The sequence below is a fragment of the Danio rerio genome, chromosome 4 (genome assembly GCF_052040795.2).
Source record: "Danio rerio strain M-AB ecotype USA chromosome 4, GRCz13ab, whole genome shotgun sequence".
NCBI lineage: Eukaryota > Metazoa > Chordata > Actinopteri > Cypriniformes > Danionidae > Danio > Danio rerio.
Window position 1 is genome coordinate 76,502,501 of NC_141024.2, and position 12,500 is coordinate 76,515,000.

General features: G+C 42.1%; 3 protein-coding genes across 13 annotated transcripts in view; all 3 read right to left on the bottom strand.

The window, feature by feature from the left end:
• The window catches only part of nots (nothepsin), a 13,988-nt gene extending 3,755 nt beyond the window's left edge, over window positions 1-10,233 (bottom strand). The window contains exons 1-8 of one of the 9 annotated variants that reach the window (NM_001441345.1): window positions 10,080-10,233; window positions 8,260-8,361; window positions 7,947-8,066; window positions 5,735-5,918; window positions 3,673-3,790; window positions 3,291-3,409; window positions 2,622-2,818; window positions 2,287-2,409 (exon numbers count right to left, since the gene is read on the bottom strand). In NM_001441345.1, coding sequence (NP_001428274.1) covers window positions 2,287-2,409; window positions 2,622-2,818; window positions 3,291-3,409; window positions 3,673-3,790; window positions 5,735-5,918; window positions 7,947-8,011 — 806 coding nt within the window. In that variant the 5' untranslated portion in view covers window positions 8,012-8,066; window positions 8,260-8,361; window positions 10,080-10,233. Of the gene's footprint in view, window positions 1-2,286; window positions 2,410-2,621; window positions 2,819-3,290; window positions 3,410-3,672; window positions 3,791-5,734; window positions 5,919-7,946; window positions 8,067-8,259; window positions 8,362-8,444; window positions 9,499-10,079 lie in introns of those variants that run through there. The other 8 variants (NM_131804.3, NM_001441343.2, NM_001441342.2 and 5 more) reach the window with 8 other exon arrangements.
• The window catches only part of LOC148682569 (uncharacterized), a 1,090,975-nt gene that overhangs the window by 572,296 nt on the left and 506,179 nt on the right, over window positions 1-12,500 (bottom strand). The gene's annotated exons all lie outside the window — the stretch shown is intronic.
• The window catches only part of cct2 (chaperonin containing TCP1, subunit 2 (beta)), a 12,069-nt gene continuing 9,841 nt past the window's right edge, over window positions 10,273-12,500 (bottom strand). Inside the window, exons 14-16 of one of the 2 annotated variants that reach the window (XR_015481772.1) lie at window positions 12,212-12,311; window positions 11,403-12,080; window positions 10,273-10,760 (exon numbers count right to left, since the gene is read on the bottom strand). Coding sequence is in view for 1 of the 2 variants with exons in the window: in NM_201455.1 (NP_958863.1) it covers window positions 10,407-10,437; window positions 11,939-12,080; window positions 12,212-12,311 (273 nt within the window). In the remaining variant the exon portion in view is untranslated. 2 annotated transcript variants of the gene reach the window in all.

Sequence of the window (12,500 nt, forward strand, 5' to 3'; positions counted from 1 at the left end):
GAATAAACTACCGTTATAATGACTTGCCTTATTACCTCAATTAAGCCTTTGAACTGCACTTTAATCTGAATGCTTGTATTTTGAACAATATCTAGTAAAATATTATGTGCTGTCTTTATAGCAAAGACAAAAAGAAATCAGTAATTAGAAATGAGATATCAAAACTATTATGTTCTGAAATAAGTTAATAAAATATATTTCCATGAAACAGAAATTGGGCAGGAAAAGGTTTGCTAATATTCAAGAGGGCTAATAATTCTGACTTCAACTGTATACATAGTTATTTTCCACCCTGCAAAGGAAAGAGAAATAAATACAATAGAATAAAAATATGAAACAAACTGTGCTTTAAGCATCTTCACTGTAAGAAAAACACTTTAGCTACAGCAGTCCATCAGTCAAGAGCAGCGAGGGTTTTCTCGTTGTGTTTGTTTAATTATGATAAAAACAGGCGGCAGAAGGATTATAGCGCACTGTCTCTTTAATGGTTTCTCTTTCACGTCTTTTGATCCTCAACTCGTTTGTTTATTACACAAATGAGGGTTAATGTAAATAATCACTAAACACCGCATTCTGACACCTATTTGACCATTACAGCGTTCACGTTAAGATGACTTTAGATGTCTGCGCTCCTCTGCTCGTCTCAGTGTGTGAATGAGAGTGAATGCTGACCTGCGCATGCTTCTGACTGCGTGATCGTGCTGCACACACACATAAGCTCTTTCGCGCTTTTAAGAGCAACACGTGTACAACTGTGGCGAAATATGATGCAATAATCATTTATCTCGATTAATGCTTTTTTATAATCGTTTGAAACCGAAATCTAAATCGGATTTTCGATTAATTGCAAAGCCCTTTATAATAGTGGAGCATTTTTATGCCTTTTTCTACCTCAATACTTATCCTCTCCCGCGCCCCCCCTGTGAACTCTGGCGCCCCCCTTAGGGGGGCGCGGACCCCAGGTTGGATACCACTGTCCTACACCACCTGACCTTAGAAAAAATACGATACACTTTAGGAGGCTGTACTGATATGTTTTTTCTCACTTGGCAACCTGTTTTAGATCACGTAAAAAAGATGGACCCCTCAGTCATTTTAGAAGAGTAGAACCTTTCCTTGTTTGTTTGTTGTTGTTTTTTTTTGCTTTTTTCTCTTCAATTTTTTGTATTTTCTTTTTTTTTTTCCTTATTTATGAGAGTAACATATGCTTTACTTATTATTACTATTTATTTGTATTTTTTCCTAATATTATTTATATATTTTTTTCTAGAACCTAAATGTATGTGCGACAGGTTTTGTTTGTGTTGTGTAAAAAAAATTTAATTGAAAAGCTATTTTGTAATGTATGTTTCATATCTAATATGTTCAATAAAAATACTTTTGGAAAAAAAAAAAACTACACCAGTGAATACTCTGCAGAACTGATCATCCAGTACTGAAGCATGACGTTTACTGAGTGAAGAACTCTTCATCTATTGAAGACGAGACTAAACATTAAATATGATGTGTTGACCAGGATTATTAGCCACAGTACTCGTAAGGGTGATTTCATTATTAATCATTTCATCAGCTGATTGTTTATTGACTTCATCTTTATTAAATCGCAGCTTCTCAGTTCTGTTTGCTAAAAGCACAAGTGTCCTGCAGTGTGTTCCTGTAATGAATGGAAACCAAATCACATCTGCTGAGCCAAAACATGGTCCGATCCGTGACTAAAACACAGAAGAGTAATCTGAACAGTGAGATTTCTCTTCCATCATATATAATATAATATAATATTATAATAATAATATAATATATATTAACTACTTAATCAAAATGAGCTGACAGAACACAGTTCTTGAGATGTCACTGGGACAACTTCATTTCTTTATGTTCCATCTACATGAATTAGTTAAAAGTGTTCAGTGAACTTGGCGGTTCATTCCGCTGTGGCGACCCCGGATTAATAAAGGGACTAAGCTGACAAGAAAATGAATGAATGAATGTTCAGTTAGCTTGATGGATTTGTGTTGGTCAACATGAGTGAACAGTGTGGACCGCTGCACTCTTACAGTGTATCCTCAAACCCCCATCGTCAGATTATTGAGCTTGTTTTAAGGAAACTCTCTTCATTATTTGTGAGAACACAAGAGATGTCCTGCTTCTCTAAACATCACTGTGTGATTAAGAATGATTAGATGTTTAAAACAAGACCAGAAATGCTTGTTGTGAAGTGTCTTGACTTCATGCCAGTGTGTGTGTTAGTGTGTGTGTGTGTTAGTGTGTGTGTGTGTGCGCACTCACGCGTCCAGCTTGATCTGCCAGTAGCCCTTCTGTGTGACCGGAATCCAGTTAATGGGAGGGAGGAAGCGGGACTCGTCCATTCCCCCAAACACCAGCTCTCCTCCAAACCCTGAGCCGTTATTCCTGACATCACAGGTCATCACACACACACACACACACACACACACACACACACACACACACACGACATTAAATCGTGTATTAATGAGATTATAAGCCTTCCCATTTCCTCAGGAGTGCGCTGTCTGAGGTTTTAATCAATGACTGGAGTATTTCTGCTGTGTGTGTGTATGTGTGTGTTTGTGTGTGTGTGTGTGTGTGTGTGTGTTCCTCACGTGAGGTAGAAGGAGAAGACGGGCTGGTCCAGCATGTTCTGCTCCATCATGCTGTCGAACACAGGAGAGCCCTTCTCCTCGGCCAGCTGAGGGAAACCCAGACCCAGAACACCGTCAAACTGGGCCAGCACGAAGGAGAAGCCCGGCTCGTACACCGCCTCGCCAAACACCTGATTCTGCACACGCACCGAGCCCACCTGCACACACACAGAGAGAGGGAACGCACAACATGCATCCATCAGGCGTCGCCACAGTGGAATGAACCGCCAACTATTCCAGCATATGTTTGACACAGCGGATGCCCTTCCAGCTGCAACCCAGTACTGGGAAACACCCATACACTACAGCCAATTCAGTTGATCAGTTCCCCTATAGCGCATGTGTTGGGAGCACCCGGAGGAAACCCACGCCAACACGGGGAGAACATGCAAACTCCACACTGAAACACCAACTGACCCAGCCGAGACTCAAACCAGAGACCTTCTTACTGTGAGGCCTGAGTTTTATTCCATCAGCTGTTAACTATTGAATCAGTCAGCATGTGGGCCGCAGCAGCATCCTGCTACTGAGTAACACACTTGTGTCTGTTGTTTTCTGTTATGATAAGAGGCAGCAATCTGCCATCTAACACATCTGCCTCTGCTAATGCTACAGGCGGCGCTCCAGTACCTTGAGTTCGTCTCTGGCCATCACCCCCAGCAGGTGCCCGGAGCCGTAATGGATGCCAAAGACGCGTCCGTCATGTGTGTATGTGCTCGACTCAAAGGCCTTGAACTTGTTGTGCAGAGCTGTGCCAAGAGGAGAGCACGGTGACCCAACACACACACACACACATTATCAGAAGATCATCAGCACACACACACACACACACACACACACACACACACACACACACACACACATACTGTACACAGGAGTTGAGTGTGTGTAAATACAGGAGGATTACAGAATCACAGGCTTATAACTGTTGATTAACTTAGCACACTTCTTAAACCAGCTGACGTGTGTGTGTGTGTGTGTGCGTGCGTGTGTGTGTGTGTGTGCGTGTTACCGCAGGCCTGGCTGACGCAGTAGGACGAGGGCACCCACAGGTCAGAGGAGCCGGTGTCAAACACCACAGTGAAGTTCTGCTCCGGTCTGCCAAGACTGATCTGACCGAAGAACTGAGCCTTTACACACACACACACACACACACACACACACACACACACACACACACACACACACACACACACACACACATTACAAGCATGACCTTTGACCTTCATGAGAAGATCCTGAGTGATTCTATAAAACAGGAGATGTCTGAGTGTCAGAAAATGAGTTAGTTCAGCATATATATATATATATTTATTTAGCTCACACCACTGACAGATTATTCTGCTTGTATATTTTATTGTATTTTTCCCTTATATTTGACTCATTATTTCTGAAAACAAGACTATACTTCTGTGATCGTCTAGAAAATACTTGTTGATTTAAGAGTTTGGAGATTTTTGGACTAGAAACAAAACAGAAACTCTAAAATCAGCCTCTTTTACAGGGAAAACACAACTGTTACATGATTTAAAAAGGGGAGGGGCTACTGATGAAGGGGAGGGGCTGATGATAAAGGGGAGGGGCTGATGAGGAGAAGGAGGAGCTGATGATGATAAATGGGAGGGGCTGATTATAAAGGGGAGGACCTGATGATGAAGAGGAGGAGCTGATGATGAAGAGGAGGAGCTGATGATGATAAAGGGGAGGGGCTGATTATAAAGGGGAGGACCTGATGATAAAAGGGGGGAGCTGATGATGAAGAGGAGGAGCTGATGATCAAGAGGAGGAGCTGATGATGATGAGGAGGAGCTGATGATGATAAAGGGAAGGAGCTGCTGATGAAGGGGTGGGGCTGATTATAATGAAGGGGTGGGGCTGATTAAAATAAAGGGGAGGGGCTGATGATGAGGGGTCGGAGCTTATGATGTATGAGAGGAGCTGATCATGATAAAGGGGAGGGGCTGCTGATAAGGGAAAGGAGCTGCTGATGAAGGGGAGAAACTGATTATAAAAGGGAGGAGCTATTGATGAACAGGAGGAGCTGATTATGATGAAGGGGAGGAGCTGATGATGAAGGGGAGGAGCTGATCATGATAAAGAGGAGAAGCTGCTGATGAAGGGGAGGAGCTGATCATGATAAAGAGGAGGAGCTGCTGATGAAGTGGAGGGGCTGCTGATGAAGGGGAGGATCTGATTATCAAGGGGAGGAGCTACTGATGAACAGGAGGAGATGATAAAAAAAAAGCTGAAAATAATAAAAAAAGCTGAATAAAAGCTGATCATGATAAAGGGAAGGATGAGCAGCTGATGATGAAGGAAGGGGCTAATTATGATAAAGGGGAGAATCTACTGATGAAAGGAAGGGGCTGATAATTAAGAGGAGGAGCAACTGATGACAGGGAGAAGCAGATAATAAAGAGGAGAAGCTGATGATAAAGGGGCGTGGCTGCTGATAAAGGGGAGGAGCTGATGGTGAAGGGGCGTGGCTGCTGATAAAGGGGAGGAGCTGATGGTGAAGGGGCGTGGCTGCTGATAAAGGGGAGTGGCTGCTGATGAAGGGGAGGGGCTGATAATGAAGGGGAGGAGCTACTGATGAAGGGATAGAACTAATGATGTAGGGAAGGAGCTGATCATAAAGAAGGGGAGGGGCTGCTGAAAAAGGGAAGGAGCTGATGAAGGGGGAGCTGATGATAAAGAGGAGTGGCTGCTGATGAAGGGGAAGGGCTAAAAAAGGGGAAGGGCTTCTGACAAGGGGAAGGAGCTAGTAAGGAAGGGAAGAGCAGATGACAAAAAGCACCTGATGACATAGGGGAGGTGCTACTGGTAAAGGGGAGGAGCTATTTGGCTGAAGTTGGATTGCGTTATTGATTTACTATTGTGCACACACACACTTCTCTGATCACTTCCTGATGGTGACTGTGGGTGTTTAAGTAATTCAGTAATTTGTCATCTGTTGAACGATTTGACTTTGCGTTCAGCAACAGAAGCATTAGTGTGCATGGAGACGTCACTAATGCTGAACGCCGCACAGTTACAGTGCGCTACATGACATGTGACAGGAGAGTGGAGCTCACGTCCATGAAGTTGTAGAGTCTCTCGGTGACTCTTCCGCCCAGGCGCAGGAAGTGTTGAGCGGGGGGGAAGCACTGCACATAGCGGCGGGAGAACATGTCCGGCTGGTGCTGCTTCAGGAACTCCTCCAGCTGAGCCGAGGCTCTCAGACGACTGCGCACGGATGGGTACTGACGCAACGCCACCCTGAGACACACACACACACACACACACACACACACACACGCTGTTTTTGCTCATCTACCCTGATCAGGTGTGTCATTATGGCCACCAAACAGCTCCATCTGCTGCTGTATAGAGATGATTACAGCTCAGACGGTGTGTTAAATACAGCTGATTTACCTGCTGTGTGACTGAAGCGTTCTCGTTTATAGTTGTGTTCACTATTTCAGCGGTTATCAACGACGCAGCTATAAAAGTAGAGTACAATGCTAAATCAAATGTGCAGCCGATCACCACGAGCTGAACACATCTTTTAATCTCAGTTTCTCTGCAAATCCTGTCCTGTGGACATGTCTACATGCGCTACTACGGAGATATGTTAATACACGCCTGTCAATCAATATCAGTGGGTGGAGACAACCGCAGTCCTACATCATGTTGCAGTCGGACCTCAAAATGACACTAAAAAAGGAAAATAGCGAATACAAATGATCAAGTCATCACTTATTAATAAAGGTTTTACAGATATTATCATTATAGCAAAAACACGGCAACACTAGTGAACTAGCGCCATTAAATAACATTTAAACCTGGCTATTAAATAAAAGTCTAATAATAATGTTTCAGTAAAACCTTTAATATTGCTAAAAACGTTTGTTTTTGTTGTTAAGCGAACAGTACATGAGACCTTTAAATACACAACACAGTTAAAATAATAGGAATAATGTTGTTTAGGTGCATTTATAGAGTAGAATAGTACAAACGGCAAAATTCTGACTTTAAATGTGTTCAAAGGTCAATAAAAGCTGAGAATATATATGTTTTTCCACAATAGTGCCGCATGTACATCATCTTATTAGCTCTTGGAGAAGCCGGGGTCATTTATGGTAACAAGAAAACACTTGCTGGATTAATTAAAGCAACTTTAAGTCAGAATTTGCAAGAGGTGTGAATAATATCAGGCTTGACTATAAGTGAATAACATGGTCTGAGTTTAATATTAGAAAAATAAACACATTTTCAGATGTTTTTCAATACAGATGTGCACATTTCTGCAGTGATGCGCATACCTGTCAACATCAGGACGTGAAAATAAGGGATTTACCCGCCATAATAAGGGGAAAAACACCAAGATGGACATCTTTAGATGTTATTATTATTAATTATGTGTATATGTCTGTTTAAACACACACCCAAAACCCAGACTTCGCTCTGCTTCAAATCGCCTGTACAGAATCCGCTTGATCTCTATGGAGCGCGTCAGCTGACAGTCACGCACTGCTATATGACTGCTTTGAGGATTGCATGTGAAGGGGAGACGGCAGCTGTGATGAAAATGAAGGGAATCCCGCCGTTTTTATACTTATTTAAAGTGTTTTCATCACTAAACAAAGCGAAAGCACAGAACAGACTCGCATTTAAGAGCAAGTGGCGGCCCCTGGTGGTTCGGCGGTATGGGTTGCATGTATAGAGGATCTGCTCTTTAATGTCAGATAAAGACTGAAAATACCTTTATGGGATAGAACTGTAAAATACAGGAGAATCCGGAAGAATTGACAGGTCTAGTGTGTGTGCGTTAGCTGAAAATTGCTCTCATAACCGTGTGGAAAGCACTATATAAACCACCACACACACACACACACACACCATTGAGCACATCACATTTACAGCAGAGACTGTTCAATGGTTTCTACTGTGTTTGGGGATTTACTCCAGGAGCATTTCTAAAAGACCTCCAGTGGAGACCCAACAGGACCAATACAGCTTCCATTAGAACCAATACAGCACCATCAGACCTTCTGTCAGGGTTTGTATTGGGGTTTTTCCGACTACACTCAAAACATGACGTCTAAACAATTAAAACCTGCTTTTATTCTAGCCGAAATAAAACAAATCAGACTTCCTCAAGAAGAACAAACATTATCAGACACACTGTGAACATTTCCTCAATCTGCTCAACATCATCTGGGAGATAATTGAGAACACATATTCACAGGAGGGCGAATGACACTGAACCGTATAGATGAACATGTATATATGTATGAGTTTTACCTGAGCAGGCCGTGGCTGAAGCCCAGATGGAGGACGAGGATCAGGATCAGACCAGCGCTCCTCATGATGTCCAGACCAGTGACTGACCCGCTGCTGGAGGACACACTGACACACACAGCTCTGCAAACACACACACTGATGAGGAGATATCACACCATGCTGATCCTCTGCTCCTCTCACTGTCAGCATTTCAGAGTTACTCTGAGACTGCTGTAACACTCATGCCAACACAACACGTTCACTGAACAGGTCAACATGACCAATACTTTCATCCACAGTCATTTAGGCCACACTTGGAAAATCTCAGACTTACGTTTGTGCACATCAGTGGAGCGGAGAGAAATGCTTCAGGATTAGGCTGCATCTGAGGACTTGAAAACTCCTCAATTACAAATGACAGATCCATTCATTCAGCCTGTTAATGGTGAAAACTGTTTTATTTTTCAGCAGGATGGCATCATTTGTGCTACTTGCAATGCAAAATCATTACACGCTTACATTGTTCTCTGATCTCTATATAGCAGGTTTATGGCTTCAGAAAGTTAAAGAAAATCTCCAGAAATGGTTTATAAGCTCATTTATTGCAACCCTCTAGAATCAGGAGGTCCACAATTGACCATATTTGGATCAGTCATGAATGTGCAGCTCACACACACACACAGCATGTTTGCTGATTACAGCAATATACCAACACTTAATACGACAAAAACTATTTAAAAATAGCAGCAGATGACTAGACAGATCTTATTTATAGGGTGGAGGTTTACTTTAACTAACGCTACATATAATGACCCATCAGAGTCATGTTAATCTATTTTGTTAACGGTACAGCTCAAGTCAGAATTATTCATCCCCTTTGAATTTTTTTTTTTCATTGTCCAACATTCTCCAGATGATGTTGAACAGATTCAGGGAATAATCACAGTATTTCCTCTAATGTTTGTTCTTCTGGAGAAAGTCTGATTTGTTTGGTTTCGGCTAGAATAAAAGCAGTTTTAAATAGTTTTAAAGTCATGTCAATATTATTGGCCCCTTCAGCAATATTAGTGTTGGATTGTCTCCAGAACAAACCACTGTTATACAATGACTTGCCTAATTACCCTAACTTTACCCTAATTACCCTAGTGAAGCCTTTACATGTCACTTTAAGCTGTATAGAAGTGTCTTGAAGAATATCTAGTCTAATATTATGTGCTGTCATCATGGAGAAGATGAAATAACTAAATCATAATTAAACTTGCCTTAATGGAGCGATAGAGAAGTTTTGTGTTGTATTTTTAAGCCATAATGTCAAATAAAACTCTAATCTGCACCTCTTCATGCGCAGAAGACAGCTGAGCTGGGGGATTTAACACGATTAGACATGCGTTTGTTGAAACATACGACTCAAATGTCACAATAAACAGCATAAATTAACTAAAGACGCGATTAAACACAGCTATCGCCTCTTCAGAGTGCAGCTGAATACATGTATAACCTGTAAATCCTCCATTATGCGTCCTGAGGAGAGTTTGAACATGCCTCCTGCAGTCGACGTCCAGTAGCACACGGTAAACAATCTGCATCTCCCGCTTCAAAATAAAAGTCCCACATAGATAGCAAGTCAAATATAACTATGGGGGAAATGATCATCGTTATCTCACTAGGAAACATTGTGGCTTATTAACACGAGCATATTAATGATCCCAGAGTTACATATCAGTCTGTTTTGACTGGTGAATTCCTGATAAGCAGCTGCTTATAAAATTAAAAATACTGTTCAATTTTGCTGGAAAAAACAGCTAAAAACATCAGTATTAGCTGCGAAGAAATACAACCAAGAGTATGAAACGTTCAGATTATGTAGTTATGAACAATACTTCCAGAATTAATTGGAATAAAGATGTGCTACTGATCCTGATTCATTATTATTCCACACGGCGTCTTGAAGACGGACGGTGGTCTCAGATTTCCTTCGACTTGCAGTTTTCATCCTCAAAATGACCAGTAAACCATCTACATTTCAGGAGTGAGCACTCTTGGCAGGGAAATTATGCTTTCAGAAGTGCGCACAGACTGAATATCTGCAATAATGAATTAACCACAGCGAGTGCTGTTTAGAGAGGAGGTTGGAGCATGTGCTGATGTATTTACCTGATTTATCCGACTCATCTTCAACAATTCATTCAGGATGTGTTTTCATCTAAATTAAACGTGTACAGAATCAAAGCTGTGGGACTCGCTAGTTTAAATAAGACAGAGAATAAAGATGAACGGTAACACATGTTTGATAAATGCATGCACTGACAGACACAGGGCGAGTGCAGAGACAGAGAGAGAGCCGGTGTGAGTGGTTCATGGTGTTTTTATTAAGTAAACAAAGGGTCAAAGTGTGTGTAACATTCAGACACGACCAACACTGACACTACAGGACAAGAGCTCAACTTCCTGTTCATAAATACACGGGGCTGCAGGGGCTGTTCAGCAGGGGTGATGATCCGGCACACGCTTCCTGAAACACACACACACACACACACACACACACACACACACACGTTACACACAGATTTCTCTTGGTCCTGTCCACCTAAATTAACTTTTGTTGATGATAATATGCTAATGCTTTGATATTGAAATAGTTTTTAATTGACAATTAATATCATACACTGATAAATAAAAATAACTTTACATTCACACTCTCATAGACATGAATCAAACTGACTCCCTCATGACAAATGAATCAAACTGACTCTAAAGAGAAATGAATCAAACTGACTCCCTGGAGAGAAACGAATCAAACTGACTCCCGGGAGAGAAACGAATCAAACTGACTCCCTGGAGAGAAACGAATCAAACTGACTCTCTGAAGAAAAATGTATCAAACTGACTCACCGGAGAGAAATGAATCAAACTTCACTATGTGGAGAGAAATGAATCAAACTGACTCTCTGGAGAGAAATGAATCAAACTGACTCCCTGGAGAGAAACGAATCAAACTGACTCCCTGGAGAGAAACGAATCAAACTGACTCTCTGAAGAAAAATGTATCAAACTGACTCACCGGAGAGAAATGAATCAAACTTCACTATGTGGAGAGAAATGAATCAAACTGACTCTCTGGAGAGAAATGAATCAAACTGACTCCCTGGAGAGAAACGAATCAAACTGACTCCCTGGAGAGAAATGAATCAAACTGACTCTGGAGAGAAATTAATCAAACTGACTCTCTGGAGAGAAATGAATCAAACTGACTCCCTGGAGAGAAAAGAATCAAACTGACTCCCTGGAGAGAAACGAATCAAACTGACTCCCTGGAGAGAAACGAATCAAACTGACTCCCTGGAGAGAAACGAATCAAACTGACTCCCGGGAGAGAAACGAATCAAACTGACTCCCTGGAGAGAAATGAATCAAACTGACTCTCTGAAGAAAAATGTATCAAACTGACTCACTGGAGAGAAATGAATCAAACTTCACTATGTGGAGAGAAATGAATCAAACTGACTCTCTGGAGAGAAATGAATCAAACTGACTCCCTGGAGAGAAATGAATCAAACTGACTCTGGAGAGAAATGAATCAAACTGACTCTCTGGAGAGAAACGAATCAAACTGACTCCCTGGAGAGAAATGAATCAAACTGACTCCCTGGAGAGAAATGAATCAAACCGACTCCCTGGAGAGAAATTAATCAAACCGACTCTCTGGAGAAAAATGAATCAAACCGACTCTCTGGAGAGAAATGAATCAAACCGACTCCCTGAAGAGAAATGAATCAAACCGACTCCCTTGAGAGAAATGAATCAAACCGACTCCCTGGAGAGAAATGAATCAAACCGACTCCCTGGAGAGAAATGAATCAAACCGACTCCCTGGAGAGAAATGAATCAAACTGACTCCCTGGAAAGAAATGAATCAAACTGACTCCCTGGAGAGAAATGAATCAAACTGACTCTTAAAAAATGAATCAAAATTAATCTCGTGAACTGCGCGAGTGTGTGTGTGTGAGAGAGACCTGGGAGCTGCTTTGATGATGTTGTCCACACGCAGAATCATCTCTGCGGCCTCGGCTGCGCTCAGCAACACCTGACGCTTCACCTGGAAACTCTCCGTCACACCCAGAGCCGACATGTCCCCCACACACCCCTGAGTCATGTCTGAAACACACGAGAGAGAGAGAGAGAGAGAGAGAGCATTCAGTGTGTGTGTGTGAGACCTACATAGCCCTGTGCCATGTTTCACAAAGAGACAGTGGTTATCAGTGTGTGTGTGTGTGTGTGTGTCTTACCCAGGCCGAAGGTGTTCTTGTTGTCCTGGTGTGCGGCCCTCAGCTGAGACACCAGCTCTGCACTGTCATAGCCCGCATTATCAGCGATGATCGTGGGCAGCTGGAACACACACACACACACACACACACACACAGTTGACTCGGTTACTGACTCAACAATGAATCTATTTAGTTCATGACTCAGTTACTGACTCACTAAAGCTCTGAGTCCTGATTCACTCCTGGTTTATCCACATTCATTATTGAATCTATCCAGTGAATGATTCAGTTAGACCTGCTTTAGATTAGA